This window comes from Artibeus jamaicensis, unplaced genomic scaffold (assembly GCF_021234435.1).
Source record: "Artibeus jamaicensis isolate MK-2021 breed Jamaican fruit bat unplaced genomic scaffold, CSHL_Jam_final contig_1132, whole genome shotgun sequence".
Lineage (NCBI taxonomy): Eukaryota > Metazoa > Chordata > Mammalia > Chiroptera > Phyllostomidae > Artibeus > Artibeus jamaicensis.
Window position 1 is genome coordinate 3,724,441 of NW_026521221.1, and position 22,386 is coordinate 3,746,826.

A 22,386-nucleotide genomic window follows, 5' to 3' on the forward strand; every position below is an offset into this window, starting at 1 on the left:
ACATGGCCAGGGGTATTTGGGTTTCGTGAGAGAAGATCACCCTGGGGCAAAGGACCGGCATGCACTCCAGTGGGACTGGCAGGAAGGGACTCATCACTTAGAACCTTCCCGGGGCCTGCAAAGCCCCTGAGTCAGGGAGCCAGTCCCTGCCGGCCCTCCACAGCCCTGCTCCTACTGCACTTTTCCAGATGGGTCCTCCGTCATGTCCCTGGTCTTTTTTATTCAGGCCTTTTCTACCCTGTCCCCAAAGCCCCCAGGCTTTTTCTGATTGCTCTGTCCACTGTGTGCATGTGCATCATCTTCCACCTGAAGCGCCTTCCCTGTCTAACCCACTCAGTGAACCTTTACCCCAGGACTCACTCCAAGGTCACCTTGCCTCTGCCCCGGGTCTTTCCTGACCTCCTCTGGGCCCCCACAGGGCCTTCCACACAGTCCTTTTACATTTGTCTCCTCCCGAAACTACCTCCTTCCCTGCTTGTCTGCTTTACTACTGAGAGCCCTGGGAGACAGGGACTGTGTTTGCCTTACCTCGGCATCCCTGGAGCATGGCATGCTTTTCAAGAAGGCAGGAGGGTTTGGTTCCTCCAGTCCACAGTTATGGAAAAAGAGGGGATAGCTCTGCAGGTGAACAAGAGCCTCGCATGGGGCGGGTGGAGCATCTGGGTTTGTAAAGGCACTGTCCGTCTGATCTTAAACAAGTCACTTGACCTCTTAGAGCCTCAGTTTCTTCATTTGTCAAGTCAAAATAATACGCTTTTTTAAGGATCAGATGTATTGCTATACAATTTGTGAAAGTATTTTAGGAACTGAAGCATTTTGCCCATCAGCCGAAACATGTCCTATCCTCTGAATTTAGCCCTGCAGTGTCTCACACTCACACAGGATCCTTCAGCTATTACTTGTGGGGTGGGGAACAGAGTCTGCAGTCTGCTGTTCCTTTCCCGCAATTGCGTAATAAAGCATCTTCATTGGCCCCAGAAAAACAAAAGGGTTGGCCACCTTTAGCAATGGGTGCCGGCTGCTGGGCCTTCAGAAGACCCACCGTGCGATTCCCGACAGGCTGAAAGGCCAGCCTCCGAGTCCCGACAGCCTCCTGTGTTCTTCAGTCATGGCAGTCTCACACAGCCACCAGCCGTGGCCTCCCGAGTCAGAAGTGTCCTTTATCTTCTTTCCAGAGTCTTTAAATATTCGTTAAAATGCTCAAGGTTGTTCCTTATATGTTCCGTCTCTTGTTAAATAGGAAAATCATTTATCACAAGATGAACTGTGCAACTTGATGTCTCAGAATGCCCTTGGTCTAACAGGATGCGTGTTTAGGATGGATGGTCCAACGAGATCTCCAGGCCCTGCCTTGAACCTTGGGCGTGCGGCCCTCTTGGTCATGTCACCCGGGGCCCGAATGTGGGAACTGGCACAACCGTCTGGTGTCATTAAAACCCGGAACCTCTAATTAATTAATTTTAAATCATTGACATCACCAGGGTTTTCTGTTGAGTCTGTTAAAGTAGAGTTTCTCCTGGCCTCATGAAGCTTCTTTTTAAGACAGGAGTAACTGCGAAATGACCTCTCCTGCTTTCCAACTCCAAGGAGCGTCTAGTCTGCGAGTGTAGGAAATGGCCTGACTCGGGTTCACTCCTGGGTCCTGCCTCTCAGTTCCTCATCTTTTCTACCTTGGTAAATCTGGCCGAAGCCTTGATCAGCGCCTGACGGATCCAGTTTCGTGTTTTCCTCTGGTGGGTTTATTCCCAGACCTGTGGACATCTCTGCCTATTCAAGTGTTGGGGATGGCGGGGGGGGGGGTGCGGTTGGGAAGCATTCTTACTAGATTCCACTATTGGACAGGATTTTTGTAATGGGTCAACAATGAATTTATACAAATGATACCTATTTGTTCTCAAATTCACCTTGAACTCCAGGACACAAGTACTATCATACCTGCCTTATAAATGAAGAAGTAAGACAGTTAAAAATAGAAGGTACATTAAAGATGATGTCTTCCAGCCTCTATGTTTTGTAAAATGGGAAGAACTTGCCAAGCATAAAAGAGCCCTTTAGTAAAGAATTTGTATTGAAACTAGACAGACAGGAACCTTACCTTGAGATTGGGGTGGAGTGGGGCTTGGGAGTGGTGTTTTACGGGTTTGAAAAGCATTTGGAGGAGTTTACAGCAGATAAGGCAGAGTGGCACAGCTGTCAGAGAGGGACTTCCAAGTATGGAGGCCGTGGGTTGGCACTGGCTACTTGCAAGCCTCTTCTTGCGAGAGTAAGCTACCTCCCTCTCCACATGTCTATGTTCTCATCTGTAAAACGGCACCAGTAACGCTTCCTACCGCACAGGTTCCTTGCAGGTGTTAAATGAATAGTGTGTGTTAAGGGCCTAGCACAGCCCTGGGCACACGGTAAGTACTCAGAGTCAGTTCTCTTCACCGCTGCCATCATTATGCTCTATTTAGCACAACTTTATACTAGTTTTCTCAAATTTGAAATAAGGCACTGATATTAGCCATTGCTAGGGCTTTTGTTTTAAATGAAATAATGCAGATAAAGAGCTCAGAAGAGTAGCTGGCACATAATGAAAGTACTAGCTGCTGTTATGATTACGGTTATGCTGTTAGGACCAGTGGTATGACTTCACTCGGAGAAACAGTCATCAAAGGGTCCATATCTTCCACCAGCTCCAAACATTGGGACCATGCCAGGAAGATAAATCTGGAGTAAAGTCAGCCCAGCATTCCTTGGCTCTAGGTGACTTAAGTCTGAAATGGGTTAACTTAATAGACAAGTCTGCAGGGCATTACTCTTGCGAGAATGCCTTACTCTAGCTGCAGTTAGAAGTGGATCAAACAGAAGAATTTCGGTGCTCACCAAGCCCAGGACTGAAGAATGACTCAAACCTGAAGAATGACAGATAAGGTATTTTCCACCTGGACCTTCCGCACAACCCAAATCTAGCCTGGGGCCACCTGCTGTCTTGCATTGAGATCTGTCTTTAAGTGACCACTAGGTGAGTTCTGTCTGCATGGAGGTCAGTCTGCCCTCTGCCCGCCTTGCTGCCCTGTGGGTGACCACCCTCTGACCTGGGCCTGGGTGCCTTTCCATGCCCTCAACTGACTTTCCCTTTATTACTTGAAAAATTCCCTGGCTCAGGACTTCATTGCACAGAGCCAACATTAACCAAGTAATGCCTTTAAAAACCAAATCAGGTGGAATCTTTGTGGGCTGAAATGGAAAGTTCTGACACGCTACCATTGATCTTCAAAGTTCAGTTCAACGATAAATTAGGAATATTCGCATACTTCTTTCCCTGAGCTCTACTTTCGGTTTCTCTTTTGCTTCTTTACTGTGTGTGCCTCTTTGGGGGAAAGGCAGGGTACAAATAATTGAAAGCTGTACACCAACATACAGAGGCCTTCAGAAGCTTGCTTTCTTAAAGGAGCACTGTTGAAAACAATGTAAAGATCATTTTGTAGAGTTTATGTTATCGATAACTAAAGCAGTGAACCTGGGAATGATGTAGTCACCGTAGGGACGGTGTTTGTGGTTCAGTGCAAATCCATCTGCCATACACAAATACAGTTCACTGTAATAGTGTGCTATCTCTTCACTCATCTTAAACACCTGAAGGTATTTGGAAAGGGAGGAGGAAATAAAACAGATGAACCTGCTGAGATACGGCCAGGAACAGTAGTACTTCATATTGATTGATGTTTTTACAACTTTATCTTCTAGATAAAAGCTACTGTAAACAAAAGCCTACCTGAAGCGATTGTATTGCAAGGACGTGAGAGCCACCTGTGTGCAGCAGCTATGGGCTCCCAACTGCTTCACTGTGCTTCTCAGCAGTCAGTTCTGCCCACCTGACAGTCACACCTCAGCCATCCCACGCCTTTCAGGGAACAACAGCTCTTGTATTTCTACCAGGTTTTATAAACCACATAATCATCTTTCCCATATTAACCTGGAAAGCATAGATTCCAAATGCAAAACCTCTGGGACTAGCTCTTCAGAGCATGAAATTTGGGCATATTTTCAAGGCTCATTTTATCACTTTAAAAATGACTCTCTCTCTCTCTGTGGTCGAGAGTTGTCCACAAAAGATGTTCTTCCAAATGCACGTAAGCACTTGAGGCTTCTCCCCAGGCAGGGCTCTCTCTGTAGCGGATTCATTCACGGATTCATGCATGCATCTGCTCAGCTAGGATTTATTTGCTGATTTCTTTGTGCTTCTGAAATACAAGCTGCCCTCATGGAGCTTACATTCCAGACGTGTAAAGCCAGATTACCCACGGTTTCTTCTTTCTGAGGACCATATGTTTTTTGTTGATTTCTGCCACCTGGCCATTTTTTTTCCAATCATCTTGATGGTTCCACTTTCTAGTTTTCCCCTCTTTCTAGCATTTGCTTTCATGGATCGATAACATTGGGAGGTTTGCTTTTAAGGACTGTGTTGCGTAGCCAAAGAGATTTTTCTTATTGTGCAATATGTATTGTGAGTAAGAGAAGGTTTTAACTGCCCGTTTAGAGCAGGTTGGGTTCTGACATACCGAAGCACTGCGTCACGGTCGGTTAATGATAGATTTATAGGGCAAACGCGTATGTGCCTTAATCCTTTCGTTATTTTACTTTGCCAAGGATGAGAATTCCGATAATTTTTTATTTTAGGCAGACTTTTATATATCTATCTAGAACCCATAAATCTCTTCATGCCTTGAGATAAACATCCCGCTGAACTCTGGGTTACCCTGTGCTCTTTCGAGAATGGAGCCAGGAAGAAAAAGACCCATCCCCCCCTCTGTCTAATAATAAAAGACTACATTAAAGAATTAGGGCTATGCAATATTTATATAATAAAATACTTTCTGTTTTATAAAGCACTTCTAGTTTCTAGTGTGCAGAATGTTGGAATTGAAAAGTTCAGGAATAACCTCAGATTTATCAGAATGAGTCTATGGAAAACTAGCTGGCGAACCCGAAGGGGACCATCACACTGTCGGCCCAGGCTTGGCCAGCTTCGCGATCACTGTTCATTATGGCTGTCGTATCAATTATAAATTCTCCGGCATCAAACACTGAATCAGCTGGAATGATGGGTTTGCCTTTGGCATATTTCCCCAGGGAAATAACCAACAAAACATGTAATAATTCACACAATCAGCGTTGAAAACTGCCCCAACTTTTGGAAGAAGGCTTGTGGACACGTTCTAGGCAGATAGATGTGATCTGCACCCAGGGTCCACTGGAAGTGTTCTCTCACTGTTAGTGCTTACATGTTTGCAAAGTGCTCAAGACCTTGGATGCTTTGTGACTTTTAGGGTTTCGGTTCCTTCTACTGCATTTGCTATTTCTTCCTCCCACTCGGGATGTGTACTGCGCACTTGATACATCCTCATTTGAAACAAAGACCAGGATTGTTGCACTTAAGCTCGTCCTCCAGTTTCACGATAAAATAATCTCAATATGCTTCTGATCCCATCCTTCCTCCATTCTCTCAGGAGCCCCCAATCCTACTCTTTATTTTCCCCTCAAAAAATGAACATATGATGGAGAAAATTAAGAGGGTCATTGTATGAATAAAGGCAACTTAGCTGAGAATTCAACTTGTCTAGGAAGACTTCTAGAACATCATGGCATTACCCTAATTTTTCTTTTGCTGTGAAACTTTTGGCATTTTGTTTGTTCAACTAATTACTTACATTTCACACTTGAAAGGTGAATAGATTTGTTCCAGTTATTAAACTTTGAGTTGTAAGCAGCTTCAGGAGAGAAGGAGCGTTTCTTCGGTGACTTGTCCTTTCCACAGGATGGATGCACACGCTTGTGCGTTAATTCTTAACAGGTGAACGCAGAGGGGCGGACCCACTGCCAGGAGTAAGCGTTTCTCCAAGAAAACAGATATTGAAGACAACGGATTAAATAGCTGCTGCCTTGGTTTTCTATTCTGCCTATTGCAGTTTTTCTCTTCTGAGGAGAGATTTACGATAGGCTAGAAAAACTGTAAGTGTGGCATCTAGTATATCCAACATGGGACAAAGTAAAGTGAAAATTAAGCAATTTTCCAGACAGTTTAATGTAGACATGAAAATGCCGAGTTATGTAAACACCAAGGGGAATTTCAGGTGGTTGTAGCTGATTATTTATATACATTTTAAACCTTCTTCAAAATAATGTATTTTCTGTTTATTTTCTATGTGGCATACAGGCTTGAAGTGAATCAGTATATTTTTTCCTTTTTATTTTCAGAATTATATACAAGTTAGCTGATGTTACAAAGAGAATTGCATTTTTAATCATCGAGATCTGTAAGTTGGGTGACAATACTCCTAACTGGGGTTCTTTTTCCTGCATCATTTACATTTGCAAAGAGGGACATGCCCAGCAAAAAAAAATTAAATAAAACAACCAAGTTGCATTTTTATTTCATTTCTAGATACTGCAAAATAAAAAGAACATTTGCATTGTATACTAAATTGAGCATAGTGCCAGAACCTTACGATGCTATATTATATGATCACTAGTCTATTATTATTGTACACATATTTACACACTGGCATAAATACACGCATACTTTGCATGTAAACATGTGCAAGCATATTTCACTTGGACTGAAAAGTTATTTACAACTCTGTCTGGAGACACATACAACAGTGATTAAGAAGTGCATAACCAATCCACAACATGCAGATTAAAACTAAATAAACAGTATAAGAGTTTATTTTAAAACAATTACAAGATGTTTTATATTTCTCTCTCGTCTTGAACTATGTGTTTGAGAATGCATTCTTCATAAAAACCACATGCAAGTCTTTGATGATGAAACAATTGACTTCCAACAACCACATGTCTGTACACATCCTCAGAAGGCGACCCAGAGCCCACACAGCGACTCCAAATGAGAAAGAGAAGGAAAGAAAAGAATAGTAATTACATATGTATAAAGAATAGTATTTATATACGTATATATAAATACTACTTATATATATAGCATGCATATATATATGTGTATGTATATATATATATGTGTGTGTGTGTGTGTGTGTGTGTATATATATGCTGTTTCTGTTTTAGAAAAGAAGTTTTCTGTTTGCCTATGTATTTGAAATAATTCGGGTTAGATACAGAGACATGAGTTAATATACTGTGTTTTGTGAGTGTGTGATGAAGACCCTTGTGTGAACAAGAACCTTGACCGATGTCATCGAATCATGCCGTAGTCCTCTTGTCATTTCAATTAAAAGTGTTTTGTTGACTTGATCCAGATTAATACTGTAGAACTCTAGTACACCGAGAACCCTGACTTAGGGAAACATGGTCATTCGGCTCATTGAGAAGTAAATCAGTTTCATGAGTTTCCCTTAACCTCTATGAGGAGAAGCAAGTTGTATAACAAGATATGAATCCCACTACCCTTCACATTGTATTAGCGAAAGAGATATAAAATCATACTGACTTTGTAAAAAAATATGTGATGATTTTCTCATATAGCTGAACACACAGATAAGTCAAATGGATGCCACAACATAAGATGCATCTTTATGCTAAAGGTGTTTTGCAAGCAAAAACGTGCCTTTGGGTTCACTGAGTCAATCCTGGTGAGCAAGTCCAAACCTCCTTTTCTGGCTCGACCTGCCACATTCACTGAATCCCACTGCTTCCCTCCGTTTTCACCGTAACGCATTCCAGCTGCCTGTTTCCATTAATCTGAACAGGCTGTGGCCGTGGTTTGGATCTGCTCCTCCGTCCTCAGGTATAAGTTCTGTCCCGAAACTTCTGAGTGCTCTCGCAGCGGGAAGCATTCCTCCTCTCTGAAACTTACACAGTGATTCTGTAGCTCTCAGTTCTTCTACCTGAATTATAGGTTACTTTCCCATGAGTTGGCTAGACATGGTTTTTAGTGCGAAACTATTGACCTTGTACCTGGAGAGTTACTCCTGTAAACAGGTGAATCCCAGCTCCTACACTGGACTTTTGATTAGTCGCCTGCCTTCCGGACCCCTGCTGGCCTCTCTTTTGCAGGTGTTGTAAACATGTCCCCAACTTGAATGACTTACAAACTGCTGTGTGACTACAAGGCGTGATGCCAGGACAGTGTGATGGCTACAGGCACAATCCACAGAGCCAGGCAGCTTGGGTTCAAACCCTGGCCCTTTCTGTACCTTGGGTTTTTCATCTATGAAATGGGGGTGACCATAGTGCCCTCCTCATGGGGTGCTTGCGACTTTCAAATTGGTCTGTACATGTAAAAGTGTTTTAATCATTCCCTGTCACATAATAAGTGTGCAGTAAATGTTAGTCATCTCTTTGTTGTTTATTACTGACATCATTTCGCATGTATTTTGACAGCATCTTTATAATGTCTGCTCACAGGCCCTCTGAAGTCTGTGGAGACATAGAGGCTAAAAGAGCCCACAGAAGCCAACCAGAGAGTTGGTTACTGGGGTTAATCTAGCAAAACGGCATCCAGCACCGTGATTGGCAATGTCTACACTCATGCACCTGCCTTTCACTGTAACACTCTCTGAAGAAGGTGCCCCAAGGAAAAGTCTGAACAACAGAGAGTTAAGTGAAAATATTGTCCAGGTAATTCCTGTCCTATAGGATGGTATAGAAGTATGGCAGGAAGCAGGGAGGATTTTATTTTTTCAGTTAAGAAAGAAAAAGGAAGTTCTTCTGAATTTGGAGGGCCACATTTTCTGTCTGTGCCTCAGAGAGCCATAGAAAGCCTTGGACTGTAAGACATGATTTCTAACTCACACCATATTCTGTTCAACATGTACAGTCCTCAGAGACTATCTGAGGATAGCTACATTTTTCTGGAAAACAACTAAGAATTTACTCGTGGTAGTACCATTTTTAAAACATTCTTGGTGACAATCTTTTAAAAATATATTACAGATTGCACTGCCTTTCTTAACACAACGTATCCAGCATGAATGTGTCCCAGACTGTGCTCAGCACCTGTTGAGATGGACAGAGTCTATCAGCCCCCAGCACCGAAGAGCCTCCGAGCGCTGCCAATGGGGATTTTTACTGTGTCCTCCCGGGTTGTCGGCGGCCCTTAGCTGGCAAGGCGCTCTGCCTGGAACCAGCCTCCCACACCCTGTCTTCAGCCCCTTCAGATTTGCAGCTTCAAAAGCCCAATAAACAAATTGAATAACCAAACCGCAGGCCTGGGGAAAACTTCGAGGGTTCCTCATTTTATATATGATTTCTTTACATCTTTAGGCAACCTCAGTGCCCTGGGTCGGCAGCAGGGAGGGCTGTCGGTGTGTGGTCTAAGTTAGGAGCCAAGAAGCTCTGTTCATGTGAAAGCACAGACTTGCTTCATGACTGGTTTTTGCCTTGATGAAGAGTTGCTACTTATTAATAACCTCATTCAGTAACCCCTTCTGTTGTAAATTCTGGATGCAACAAGAGCTGAAAAAAAAAGCCAATCTATAGCCAATGTGAGTCTCAGGATTCTTCATACTGCGATGTAAAGAATGCTATTGGATCACTCAAGTCTGCAGTGTGTGTTAGTTATCTGTTGCTGTATAACAAATTACCCCACAACTAAATGGCTTAAAGTTGCACACGTTTGCTATTTCACTTTTCCTGTGAGTCAGGACTATGGGCATTGCTTGGCTGGACCCTGCCCTTCACTGTCTCTCACAGGCTGCATTCAGGGTGTTGGCTCAGGGTGTGGTCTCATGCGAAGGTTTGCCTGAGGAAAGCACCGCCCTCCAGCTCACCCAGGTGGCTGGCTGGATTCAGTTCCTCATGGGCTGTCAAGCTCGTGAGGGACACGGGCCACCCACCTCGGGTCCTTGCCACGTGAGCCTCTCCTAGCTGGCAGTTTCCTTCATCAAAGTACACAAACCAAGAATGCAAGAGCATGTCTGAAAATGAGGTGGAAGTCACAGTCTTTTGTAACTTAAGCACAAACGTGACAGGGTATCACTTCTGCTGTGCTGTTCCTGTTAGAAGACAGTCACTAGATCCATCCCACACTCAAAGGGAGGGGACCGAACAAGGGTCCGAGTCATCTTAGAGGCAGGGATCATCTTAGAAGTCAGCCCTCCATGAAACCTCTCCGCAGCTCTTCGCTGCGACCCAGCGGGAACTCCAGCAGCACCACCGCTGCGGGTCTCCCCTCATGACTGCCGTTGCCAGTTTGGTTCGCTGCGTGTCTTCTGTACCCCGCCCTCCGTGTGCAGCAGCGGTGAGGCTGCTCTCAGTAGAGAGAGTTCTAAATGGGACCTGGTGCAGTAACTAAGTGTCTTTCCTGCTAGCTCATTTTTTTTACTATAAATGTGAACCTTATGAGCAGGGACAGGTTAGTTACAAATTTGCTAAGTCTTTTCTCATGTCTTTAACATTACCGGTATCATAGACTCTCCTTTGTGTATGTACTTATCTAGAAAAGATCAACTCATTTAGAAGAGTGTCCCCCAATCCTGCCAAATGAAAATCTTTAAAACAGCCAAAACTAATTTTTGCTAACTGCCCCCCTGTCATGTGATTATAGCTACATTTTTAGATTCCATCTACTTAGAAAATGCATGACCAAGAGCTAGCATGATTCTATTCTATTACCTACATCCCTAAAAGAGGAAAAGATATTTTTTTTCTGAAGATACTGCTTAGTGTGCATAAGGATGTCTTGCAACCCTTCTTCACAACTACTCAGGGGTCTCTGGCCCATGTCCGGGAACCTCAGAGTTAGATCTCAAGGCAGGGACCAAGAACTCAAATGCCCACAGGGGACAGGTGGGTGTTTATGAGCAGAATAGGCTGGACATAAAAAAAGTAATGTGTTCCGTCTTCCATTTCTTCCTTGAAACATGAAGCCCTCTGAGATTGTCTTTGCCTTCCCAAATTTGATGGAGCTGTGACGATGAAGAAGTGTCTCTGCAGTGAAAGAATGCCTGTGGTGCGAGCATGATGAGGAGTGGCCCCTGGCACTAAGCCTCGGCCCAGGGACAACAGAGAGTGGTGGAGACTGTGGCAAACCCGAGAATACATGTCACATCTAAAGGGGGCAGCCATTACTCAGTTCCCACAGACTCTTGCCTTATCAATTCATTCTTCAAGAGGATGTAAATATGCAGGATTTTGTGTAGAAGCTCCCAATTTTTATGTGTTGGCTCAATTTTTTTAAATTGACAAAAGCCTGGCCTTGATTTCATAGATTCCGTCACAGAAATGCCACTAATTTGCAAGGCAACTGACCCCAACAGGGCCACAATGCAGCAAGGAGACAAATGGTGAAATAGAGAGATAATCTCTGGGAGACAGATGTGCACAAAAACCACGGAAGGGTGCCCAGCGTTCGTTCCACAGGCTCCTATTTAATCTCTCTAACTACTCTAAATTGGAAGGAAACCAGAGAAACGCGTTACAAACACATTTATCAGGTTGTCGTTATTGATGTAGAACTTCATCTTTCATAGCCTCAGGGTCTGTCACGGCTCTTGACTTTCACCTCCCATTTTTTTTCAAGAGGCATTTGTTATTTCTGCTAATTTGGTGGTATTTTATTTACAGGCGTAATTACTTGTCCAAAAGTCACATTCCAGTGTCTGCTCCACAGGAGTTAGTAAAATCCATTTGGAGTCTTTGATCTTATTACTTGACCATGAGTACAGTAACATTCAAGCCACAGTCAACCTAGAAATGCGTTTACAGAATCAACTCAGAGATCCGAACACATCCCAGCACGGCCCGTCCCCGGCTGGGCCAGGGCTGTGGTCCCAGACCAGCCCTCTGCTTTGCACACTCCCTCGGGCCCAAAGACTCTGTTTTCTTTTAAACGCCGTTAACAGTCTCTTTGATTTTTATTGGTCACAAAGGTTCTGTTTGCCTTCCCAGTGATCTCATTCGTGTCCAGTAGTGCCACACTAAATGGGAACAGGCATCAAAAAGGTGAAATCCCTCAATTCACAAGCATGTACTTGACCTACGTAAACATTTCTTGGGTCCCGTTTTCTCCATTTCACACCTTTTTAGAAGAAACGCTAGCGTTGGCTTGCTTGGTTTTTCGAACTTGTCAACCAAAATGTTCCCTCTGTTAGTTCAGATAACCAAGGAATTAATTACATAAAGTTTCTTAATGTGGTCAGCCTCTTCATAAACAAAGAAGTTGCTAAGAGATTATCTTCCCAGTATCTGATCATCTCTGGACCACAAGTTGGAGAAAGCTCAGACACGCACTCGAGGAGGTATCGGGAATGAGGCCAGCTCTTGTTCTGTCATTAAATTCCAAACTTGTCACCCCTCTAAAGTTCCTATTATTTTTCTCAAAGACCACATAATTTGAAAGCCTCTCTCTACCAATCTCCACTTACAAAGGGTGGTTGTCTTCCCTCCTCTTTAATTAATTTAGCACATATTGTCATCAGAGCTTTGGAGCCACCCGACAGAGTTAATAGTACCTAAGGTAATATAATTCCATTCCAAAGCTAGAAAGCAAGCACATAGTTACAGGTTAGAGCCTTCTGATGAATCACTAGTCACATATACTGGTAATTTACAGACCCACACACATTGCTACCTTTAGGGGGTCCTGGTAGTGAACCATCACATGAAATGTTCAGATTCACAATCTTGCAAAAACTTTTTTGAGGTGCAAATTTCACCCGCTACCTCACAAGTGAAACGAGTCCATTTGCTTGGTCTTCGAGGTGTTTCGCAGCCCAGCTTCTCTGCCTAGAAAATGCCATTTTTGTAAAGAGCTGTCATGCTCTGTGTCCTTTGGCTTATGATTTAGCTGCTCAGCAGAAGTACAGGCTGCTCTTGCTCTCTCGGTGCTGGTAATATGTGTTTTTGTTTTATTGAATCTTTAAAACACTGGGCTTGTTGTTTATGACCCTCATATATTTCTTTGTTCTTTTCCACGACTGGTTACATCACATATTTTTTCTCCCTTTGTAAAAATAACAGTGCCTTTCAAAAGAACATCATGGTCTCCAGAACGGCTGCCTAATACAATGGAGGAATGTGTTGAGCTTAATGTTAGGTCTACTGAGGATGTGACTCAGGGCTGCTCTGTTGATGGGAAGGTTTGAGGCTTCTCAGATCTGATCCTGAGAATTGCAGGTCTTTCTGCTCTTCCCAGACTTGTTTTGACAGATCTGAGGTCATTTGATAACAATCTCAGAGCTTTTTTGTAAAATAGAGATACCCAATGGTCTACATTCTAGTCGCAGACAAATGTTTGTGATGAAAGTTGCTAAGCAACCCTCGGTTAAATAGAGGCAAGTTCTCCTCCAGGTGTGAGCTTCATCTTGTGTGCATGTAAGCACTGGAGCCGCACGCCTGTGCCCCGGCAGTATGGTTCTCCTGACCTCAAAGGAAGCTTCCTCAGACATAGCATCATCTGCACCTAGCCCTGAATTCAGGTAAACGCCGCAGCGCCTGGTGCTCCGTGGCATCTCATCTGCGTGTAGTGTCCTCTAGAACCAGTTCACTTGATGAGTTGCCATCTCACAGTTCTGTCCTTGCATGGAGGGGATGCAAAAAGCTTTAATTAATCTCGTGTCCAACTTGGCTACCTCACTGATGTGAATCCCCACATAAACCACTCCATGACATCCAGTTGAACTTGTTCCTGTGCATACAGCATCTCACAGCCCATCCTGTACTGTTAGTTTTGGCAAGTACACTACAGCATATAATAAATCATGGAAGGAAAAAGCTTTTTGGCCTAGCATGGTTCAGCCTGCTGTAATGTCAGAACACAGAAAGCAGTTCTGTTTTTAGACATCCTTTTACTAACCTAGCATTCATAATTTATGATGTCGCTGTAAAATTCCTGCAACACGACACCAAAAGTAGTGCTGCCCTTTAATTAAGAACTCTCAGTCAGAAAAACGCGAAACTGATGTGCAAGCCGTCTCTGTGTGCACGGTGATTGATAGTGATCCCATCCCTGTGAACCCGGCCTGGAGGTCCCGACTTCCTGATGGGTGAAGTTGTCTACAGGACAACTTCCTGAGCCTGCTGCTCACCAAATCTGAGATAAGTCGGAGGCACAGTGTGGAAATGTTGAGGTTTTAAGCCTGCATCTGTCTATACTTTATCACAAGTCTGTGTGCCATTGTTTCTCTTTTTCATGGCAAGAAAAGGAAAACGGGGGGGAAAACCTACAACCAAATCTCACGTCCTGTTTGAACTCAGAAAGGTGGTGATGTGGAGGATGGCGAGGCCAGGAGAAGGCCCCTAGACCCGCTCCCCATTGTCCTGTGGATTACTTTGTTTCAGACTGGAAAGAAAATGACAGAAGAGACTTATGACCCTAGTATGCATGAATAGAACATAATAGCCAGAGGAGGACCTTGAGCTGTTCCATTTTAAAATTATTTCTCTTTTTGAAATTATTTTTTCTCCTCAGTTGCAAGTCGCTAGGTTCAATTTTGAGGACACGTCGAAGTGGTAGGAGACCGAAACATCAAGCCGGGCACTTGCCGGCTCATCACTGTCTCAACTCTGGTTTTATCCTTCATCAGCCCAGACTCGTGGGATCTTCCCGAATCATAGTTAGGAGGGTGCATATATCTGAAATACTTCAGGTGCCTTGAAGGATTTGCCCCAGGTAGCAATACTTGCATTAAATAAGTTCTTTGGTATCACTTCAGCTACTTCCAGTCACAGTTATAGCAACCAAAATAAAAACATCTGTGCAATAACATCATTTAATCATCTTACCAGTGCTTCGAAGATTACTTTTGGGGGAACTGTGTTGATAGCACGTGTGTATATTATTCTCTCGCGTTTCTGCAGATTCGGGCCAGGCCTGGTCATCTATTGGTACGGGTTCATCCAGGAGCTGGACTGCAACCGGGAGAGAGGCATCCTACTCAAGGCCTGCTTCCCCACGGACATCGTCACCTTGTGCCACAGCCCAGCTTGACCCCGATGGTCCTGGAAGAGGAGCTGGGAGGAAAAGGTGAATCCGGAAGCAATTTTACTTTCCTGCAGCGTCAACTGCTGGCAACATCTGCTCTGAACTCCAGCTGAACCCTTGCTGCCCGTGGTCACACCACCACCTCTTTAGACAAACAGATCAAGAGTTTCTGTTTTCCTTCATCCCTTGCTGATGTGAACAGCCAAGAACTGCAGACACAACCCACTCATTATCAGCATTTCTGTCTCTGTCAAACAGTTCGTTTATAGATACTCATAATCTTTCTTCCTTCCGGATGGTTTCTCCTTCAATACTGAACAAAAGAAAAAACGGGGAAGCTGAAAGGTGTGATTTTTCAATTCTCCTCCCAGTTACCGAATCGCCCTCTTTTTTTTTTCTCCTAAGGCTCCGTTCATTCTCGCTCCCACCCGCCTTTCTCTGTGTGTACCGATACCCAGCGTTGCATTGCTGTCATGGTATAATCAAGCACAGTCTTAGTGAAGCTGAAGACGTCAAGTCCGATGCTGAATTTCCACCCTCACCTGCCGGACCCGCGAGGCCGCGAGGGCGGCCCGTGCTCCATGCTCCTTCATTCCAGTCCTTACGGTTTCCTGACTTCCATGGCCTGAAGCCAAGCTGAAAAATACACTTGATGAGAACTTCCTCTTTTTATAATACTTATTTGAACACCAAACATTTTTCATTTATCTCATTTGGAAGTATGCGTTACATTGTGTCTGGAAACCACACTCCTTGGTTGGACTGGGGGCCGTGGGAGATGATGGGAGCTTGGTGCCAGCTTTGACAAGAGTTTATTTTTAAATGTGGCCGGTTGTCAGTACGTATGATAGTATTTTTATGAGTAAAATTTTTGAACAGTGCAGTTGGTACACTGCTTTTTATCTGCATTTTATACCACATAATTATGTAACACTCAAATAATTTAGGCAATATTCAGCATTGAATGAGTGAAGTGTACCACAAATAAACTTAAGGTGATTTTCAATAAGCAAAATAAAGGAGAGCTTGTATTTGTTCACTTTAATCTATTCACTTTTTATGCTGTAAATCAAATTTCAGTCTAAAGCAAAATGTCAATAAATTCATTATAAACCTATATTTTAGAAAGTTTAAGATAAATGTATGCCCAGAAATGTATTTAGTGAAATATTTGCCCTAGTGCTGACAAAAAATAATGACTTTTAGAATGTTGAATTGGTGAGCTTGGGAATATTAATTAAAATGTAAGCTTTTACAAACATGGTGAAGTTATCCATATTGCTTGGTTCTTTCAACAGACTGTGCTATTAGTACTATGTTTATTTTGTACCTAAGAGGTTTACACAAGTCTGCTTTTTCTTTTGAAGGATCCAAACACGCAGATTTTAACTCTGTTGAGGGTTGCATTAAACGAAAAGGAAAGAAAAAGACGATAAATGGTAAGGAGGTCTCAGGCAAACTCCTCTCTCCATGTAAAAGGCATCGTTCCAGTTTTGAGGGTGAAACAGAACGATCTGGAACCACTGCTCTGGTCTCGACACACACACCTGGACACACACCCCTTAAACGAAGGTGTGGTAGAAAGCAGTGTTCACGGCATGCTCCAAACGGCGTTTTCTTCTTTCGGAATAAATTACATTTATCTGCACAGATGTTGAAAACCCTGTTAAACCCTTGTCAAGGATTTGTTTGTTTTACATTAAACAAATTTATGGTGGGGGTGCACAAATAAATGACAAAATAAGAGGTGCTTGCACTTGGTCTTCACTCTTCTACCTGGCGCCCTGACATCATGTGTTATGAGACGGCGTGGGTGCTCTCCCGCCAGGGCCACACCTCCTCTTTGTGAACGAGGTTTTAAACTCTGGCTCTTAAAAGTGGCAGAGAAACCAGCCGTAAACTGTTCGCACTATGACGAAGCTGTAAGTTATACAAAACTGAAGCTTTTCCCCCCATAAGAACTATTGTGATTACAATACCTACGTCTTTGCAGTTGGAGGAGTGTGGGGGGAAGGGAGTAATGTTCCCAGACAGGAAGCTGATCTCTTATTCTTTTATTTTATGCTAAAAATACTTATCTGTGTTATATCTCTGTGTGTTGCTTGTTTACTTGTTTGCTTTTTTTAGCTTAGACGATGTGCACATCATCCCTGGAAAGTAGACACAGGATGTCCACTTTCTTTTATTGTCGTCGTCATTAGAACATTAACATTGAAGCCAGACCTTGTTTTATGGAGCCCTCTGCAAACTGTGCTGATGAATTATGCCAACCCAGAAAGCGGGCGTGTGTAAAACGTAAAAGTAAATGATGTTCTCTCTGGCATATATAGACTCGCCCAGCATCTGCTCTCACTGACAAATAGGAGACCCTGTTGGAAGTCTGGCAGGGGATCCGCTCAGAGCAAAGCAGATCCGGCACAGACATCTAAGGTGGCCCCGTAGACTCCTTCTCCACCTCAAACACCCCCCACCCCCCAAAGAAAACCAATGAGAACCTTTTTGTTTCCTTTGCCTTCCAGTGAGGGATATGTCAACTCTTCCAAAAACTCCTAAAACTGCATGTGAAAGGGAAGGTTCAGGGCTCCGAAGTAAGCTGGCTCTCCAGGGGAAATAATCTTCTCATAACCGGAGTCGTATGTACCTGCTTATTTTCTGCAAGGCTTGACTCCACCCTGGAAAAGATGATCAACTGTTGGTCTTTGGGGGCTGCATTAACTCACTGAAGCCACCGGGGATACTTGCCAAGCCCTGGGTGAGGTAATCTGCTAAACGGTCCCTGGGAGGCCACGCTAATTAACACACAGCACCCAAGTGAACAGTTAATTCACTGCTGAAGCAGCTACACCCCTTATTTTCTTTCCTCTCTGAACGAAGACACCTTAGATGTCTGCTCTTTAGAACCTGCTCCCCTACAGACCTGTTATTTCGATAAAATTAAATTTTTATTGCTTCGTCCTCTCGCTTCCCACCTCTCCCCGGGCATCTGCCCCCACACTAGTCCTGCTGGTTTCCTCCCAAGGGGGCATGTATTCTGCACTTTGTTACTACTTCTGGCTCTTTTTCTCCCTAGGAAATGGCCCAAGACGAAAATCCATCCCATCTAAGTCCTGATCCACGTGTCTCCCAAGTGGAGGTTGGGAGTGGGAGCAGGTGATCTCACCTCCTTGGGGGAAAGCGCACCTAAGGGTCCTCCATGTGCCCGAGTATGTATTCAAGGGCATGTGTGGCACATGAGAAAGATCACAAAACTTTGAACTAAGATAATAAGATTTTACAGGGTCAACTATGGGAGGAGGTCTAGGCCGCCAGTAAATTCTTTGGCAAAAGGAGCCAAAAGAACATGTGAGGTCTACAGCTACTTTTTCAGGCTGAGAGGTGGTGTTCAGCTGATTAAAATGACAAATTAACACAGGAAAATGCTGGTACGATTTAGCTATTCACCTGGGGAGGCAGCTTGCTTTTTTTCCTGTGATCTGATGGGAGCTAGTTGCCTCCAAGCGTAACTATTTTGTGACAATAATGGGAAGAGAAAATCTCACCACTAACACGTGCTCAATCAGGGCTGAGGGACAAAGCAAGCTTAACTAGAGAGGAAACCAGAAGGTACACGATGGCAGGTTGCCGGCAGCATCACCGTTTACAGGAAGATGCCTCTCTGAACCTGTCTGTGAAGTCACTCGGAGGTTAGAAAGGGTCGCACAGGACAGTCCGGGTCACTGCGGCGCCGTGCCCAAAGCTTCCTAGCCATAGTGAACATGATCTGAGCCTGTTTTATTAAGAACGTGCCCGGATTCCAAAGGTTAAATGAGGAAGATGGAATTATGAATTAAATAATAACCAGAACAGCTTGGGTTCCCCTTGTGTTTTTCCCTTTCCTGCTATTGTTTGGAATACAGCTGGGAGACAAAGAGCGGCTTAGGTCAAGCACTATAAATTACAGTTTTCATACAATAGTAACCCACTAAAATGATTTCAAAGCTTGATCAAAGTACTTCAAAAAGACTTTTAAAACTTTTCCACAGTACAAGGAGGGGGAGGGAAGTGCTCATTTGATGCCTTAATTTGTTTCAGTCAGTTTAGCGAAGTTCGATCTTGGCGTCATCATACCTACTTTATATAAAGTCCAACTCATTAAATCCAACCTGTTCTTATTGTTTCATGTCTAAGTGAAAGGGATTTATGTTTCCATTTAGTTAATTGGAACAACTAAACATTTGGAGACGCTTGTAAGAAAAAGATACCATAGTATCGTTTTTAAATAAGGATAATTTGACAATATTTAATTGTGATACTCAAGGTATTTTAAGACTGTCTAATTCCCTGCGCTTAGAATAAAATGGGTATCGGTGGATTTATGTGGCATTTTAATAGTAATCGCGGCCACAGATGTACTCAGTTTTTCGTTCTTTTTCTCATCACTCGTATTTCTCCGGCACTTTCCCGTATGGTAGACCCCGATGGCGGAAAGTCCCGAAGCTGCGGGCCCGCGCCCCCCCCCCAGCGACAGTGCAGGGCTGCGGCCCCGATGTCAAACTCAGCAAAGACCCAAGGTACTTTGTCAAGGGGATTTTTATTTTTCAAAAGGAAGATCATTTTGAAATGCCAACATGAAATATAACCACGCCAATTAAGTAATAACAATGGAAGTTCAGAGTTTAATTGAGGTCTGAACGTGCAGCCAATGGCCATTAACCTAAAGTGGTCATGAATTCCCTTGGAAACTGCCTTGGTTAAAAGTAATTCTAAAATAACTGGCATTTTTTGTCATTTTTATATTCAACACAGATACATTCATGCAGAAATAGCCATTTCCTATCTGTAGTAGACTTTCTATTTAATGCTGTTTCTATGTAATTTTAAATCAGATGTCTTTTATAGGGCAAATCGGAATTTAGATAATCAAAACCACCTCTGCAGGAAACCATAGTTGGATAAGTAAACCAAAAGAGGTAAGCACCCTTTATTTAATGGCACCACATTTATCTCAATTGTTGACTTGTTTCTTTCTGTAGTTGTTCCATGGCGAGATTTCCGACTGCATTGCACGCTCCATGGAGTAGAAGCCATATTTATCTTGCTCACTGCTCTGCTCCCACTAGCTACCAGAGTTCCTGGCACAGAGCAGGTGTTCGATGAATGTTGAATGAACAAATAAATGACTGTTAAATTATTATTAAATATGTTCTCGCTCACTTGCCTGAAAGAAATAATTGGAACCTTCTAACTGGTTCTTATTTTCTTCAGCTGAAAATTGGCTGTATTTACTAGAATTGAAGGCAAACATATATGTTGATGTTAATTAAAGAATTAATCACTTAACAAACCTACAAAATCTGAAATAAAGCAGGTTCATCAACAAGATTATTTTAGAATACATATCCAGTTCTCAGGGGAATTCGTGTAATGTCATTGCATTCGTCTTCAAGTTAGCATTAGAATGTGGTTGTTTATCCAACATAGTGCCAAATAAAGTGCATTTAAAAATCTTTGCTTCTTTAAAAAAAAAAACTGAAGACTTACCTTTATATCACCATTTTAATTTAAGAAACAGTTTCTCCCACAATTAGTCAAGGCCCCAAATCAAATGTGTTTTAAGCCCAAATTTTGGGGTCCTCAGTGGAGTCATCTGAGTAACTGCACAGGGCACTTTTAGTTGCTGACTTTGGTAGTGCTGAGCTGATGATCGGCAAAGTGCTTCCCGGCCATGGCTGCGGCCGGCGTGCTGGCTGGGGGCAGGGGGGCTCCTTGGTCATTTGCCAGCAGGATCTGACTTCAGAGAGACGCTGTCCCTGAACTGCTCAGTGGGCGTTTCCCTGCTAGTCATTAATTCAGAATATATTAATTATTGTGTGAAAGGCAAAGGCATTTCGCATATTTCCTCATATTTTGGAAACTTGTAACACAAAAGGGACTGGAACTTCCACATTTTTTCTTTGCTCTTGCCAGTTCCCCAGCATCTAATCTGTCGGGTGGTTTGGTGTGTGACTTCCTTGAGGACCAGGAGAGCACCGACACCTGGTCACAGATGTCCCTGGGACCGGGTCCCGTCTGGCTCCAGGCGGTATTCCTGTCGCATGGTTCTCGTGTTTAGGCTACTCAAGACGAGAATATTTTTTGAGTCCCTAATGTGTATTTACAAGTTCTTAGGGTGCTGTGGGGAATTAAAAAATGTACAATAAAAGTTCTTTTTTTTTTCAAGAAAAAAAATGAAACATTATTTGTCAGAATGAAAACAAAAGATTTGAAAAATTCAGAAAAGGCATTTGGTATAATAAGGAAAGCAGCAACTGTATGAGGCCTTTAATTAGACATTTTAATTCCGGCACAGGGGCAGCAAATAGCTTTCGGTTTCCTATGGTCGCACCCACTGCTGCTGAGAAGGATTCTGAGGCTGAGTCCACTTGGCAGGAAACAGGGCGGTGGGCGTTTATGGTCACCAGTCTTTGGAGTGAGGAGCGCTCACCTCGATGCCACCTCTGTTCGTTGCCACCCCGCCCCTGGCCATCTGTGTTCAGTGCAGGTGTAAACAAATCCTAAACACCGGGAACAAATGTGTAACCTCGTTCCTGGGCCTGAGTCTCGGAACAAGCAGTAACATTTTCCATGGGTCTGTAACATTGAGCAAAGTGTCTGTGCATTGTTGAAATCAGTTAATAATTCATATTAGCTAAATATGTCAGTAGGGATATGATTTAAAAACTTGAGATAAACACTAGAAAGCCTCATAGTTATTGCTCTCAGTAAACACGAACAAGTTAAACGGCATTGATCAAAAACAGTGGGTGTCCACATTGTGGGTGCTGCAGGGGCCTAGAGGCTGGAAGATTCTCTTCTCTTAGATGGTCCTACACAGGCCTTAGTTTTGGGGTAATTCAGTTTGGGGTTTTTTTGCTGGGGTTTCCAGGTCAGTTCCAGACTGTGCCTTTGTTCTCTTTCATGGTCATGGAGCATCAGGACATGGATTTCCTACTTAGCACAGTGCATTTTTATAAGGTACTGATCATATATTTGTAATATGTTTAAAAAATATACTCCCAAAAAGAAAAGTTAAAATATCTTCAAGAATGAAGAAGATTAGTATGCTTTACATGGTAATGCACTTTTTGTTAATATTCTCACCATTAAGCATTAAATAATTTTTCTAAAACCTTTTAATTATATCAGTTCATTAATTCTGTCAGCTAAAATAATTTCAGTCGTTTCAGATGGAAAGTTAGAAGGTAAAGTTTAAAAATATTTTGTTTGTTGCTATTTTGCATAGAAGAACCCATCTTGGTTTTCGAAATTATCATTTTTAAAAGCATTTTGCGATAATTCTTTCTCCAATAGCAATCCAGTGTAACAAGACTGGGTAACAGGATGGAAAACCTAAACACGGAAGACATGGCAAAGTGGACATCGGTGTTTTGCATGTAAATGTAAAGCTCAGTCTTTGGGGAACTTGTTCGCATCTTACTGGCTTCAGCTCTGCCATGTCCTGGTGACAGAGGGGTTGGGCAGAAACC

General features: G+C 43.1%; 1 protein-coding gene across 4 annotated transcripts in view; it reads left to right on the plus strand.

Annotated features, from left to right (window-relative positions):
* Positions 1 to 16,144, plus strand: part of CDIN1 (CDAN1 interacting nuclease 1) — a 215,803-nt gene extending 199,659 nt beyond the window's left edge. For 2 of the 4 annotated variants that reach the window (XM_053665438.1, XM_053665441.1), the window contains 3 exons: positions 6,241 to 6,299; positions 14,758 to 14,923; positions 15,287 to 16,144. In XM_053665438.1, coding sequence (XP_053521413.1) covers positions 6,241 to 6,299; positions 14,758 to 14,923; positions 15,287 to 15,521 — 460 coding nt within the window. In that variant the 3' untranslated portion in view covers positions 15,522 to 16,144. Of the gene's footprint in view, positions 1 to 6,240; positions 6,300 to 14,757 lie in introns of all 4 variants that reach the window. The other 2 variants (XM_037163128.2, XM_037163127.2) reach the window with 2 other exon arrangements.
* Positions 16,145 to 22,386: the final 6,242 nt, after the last annotated feature.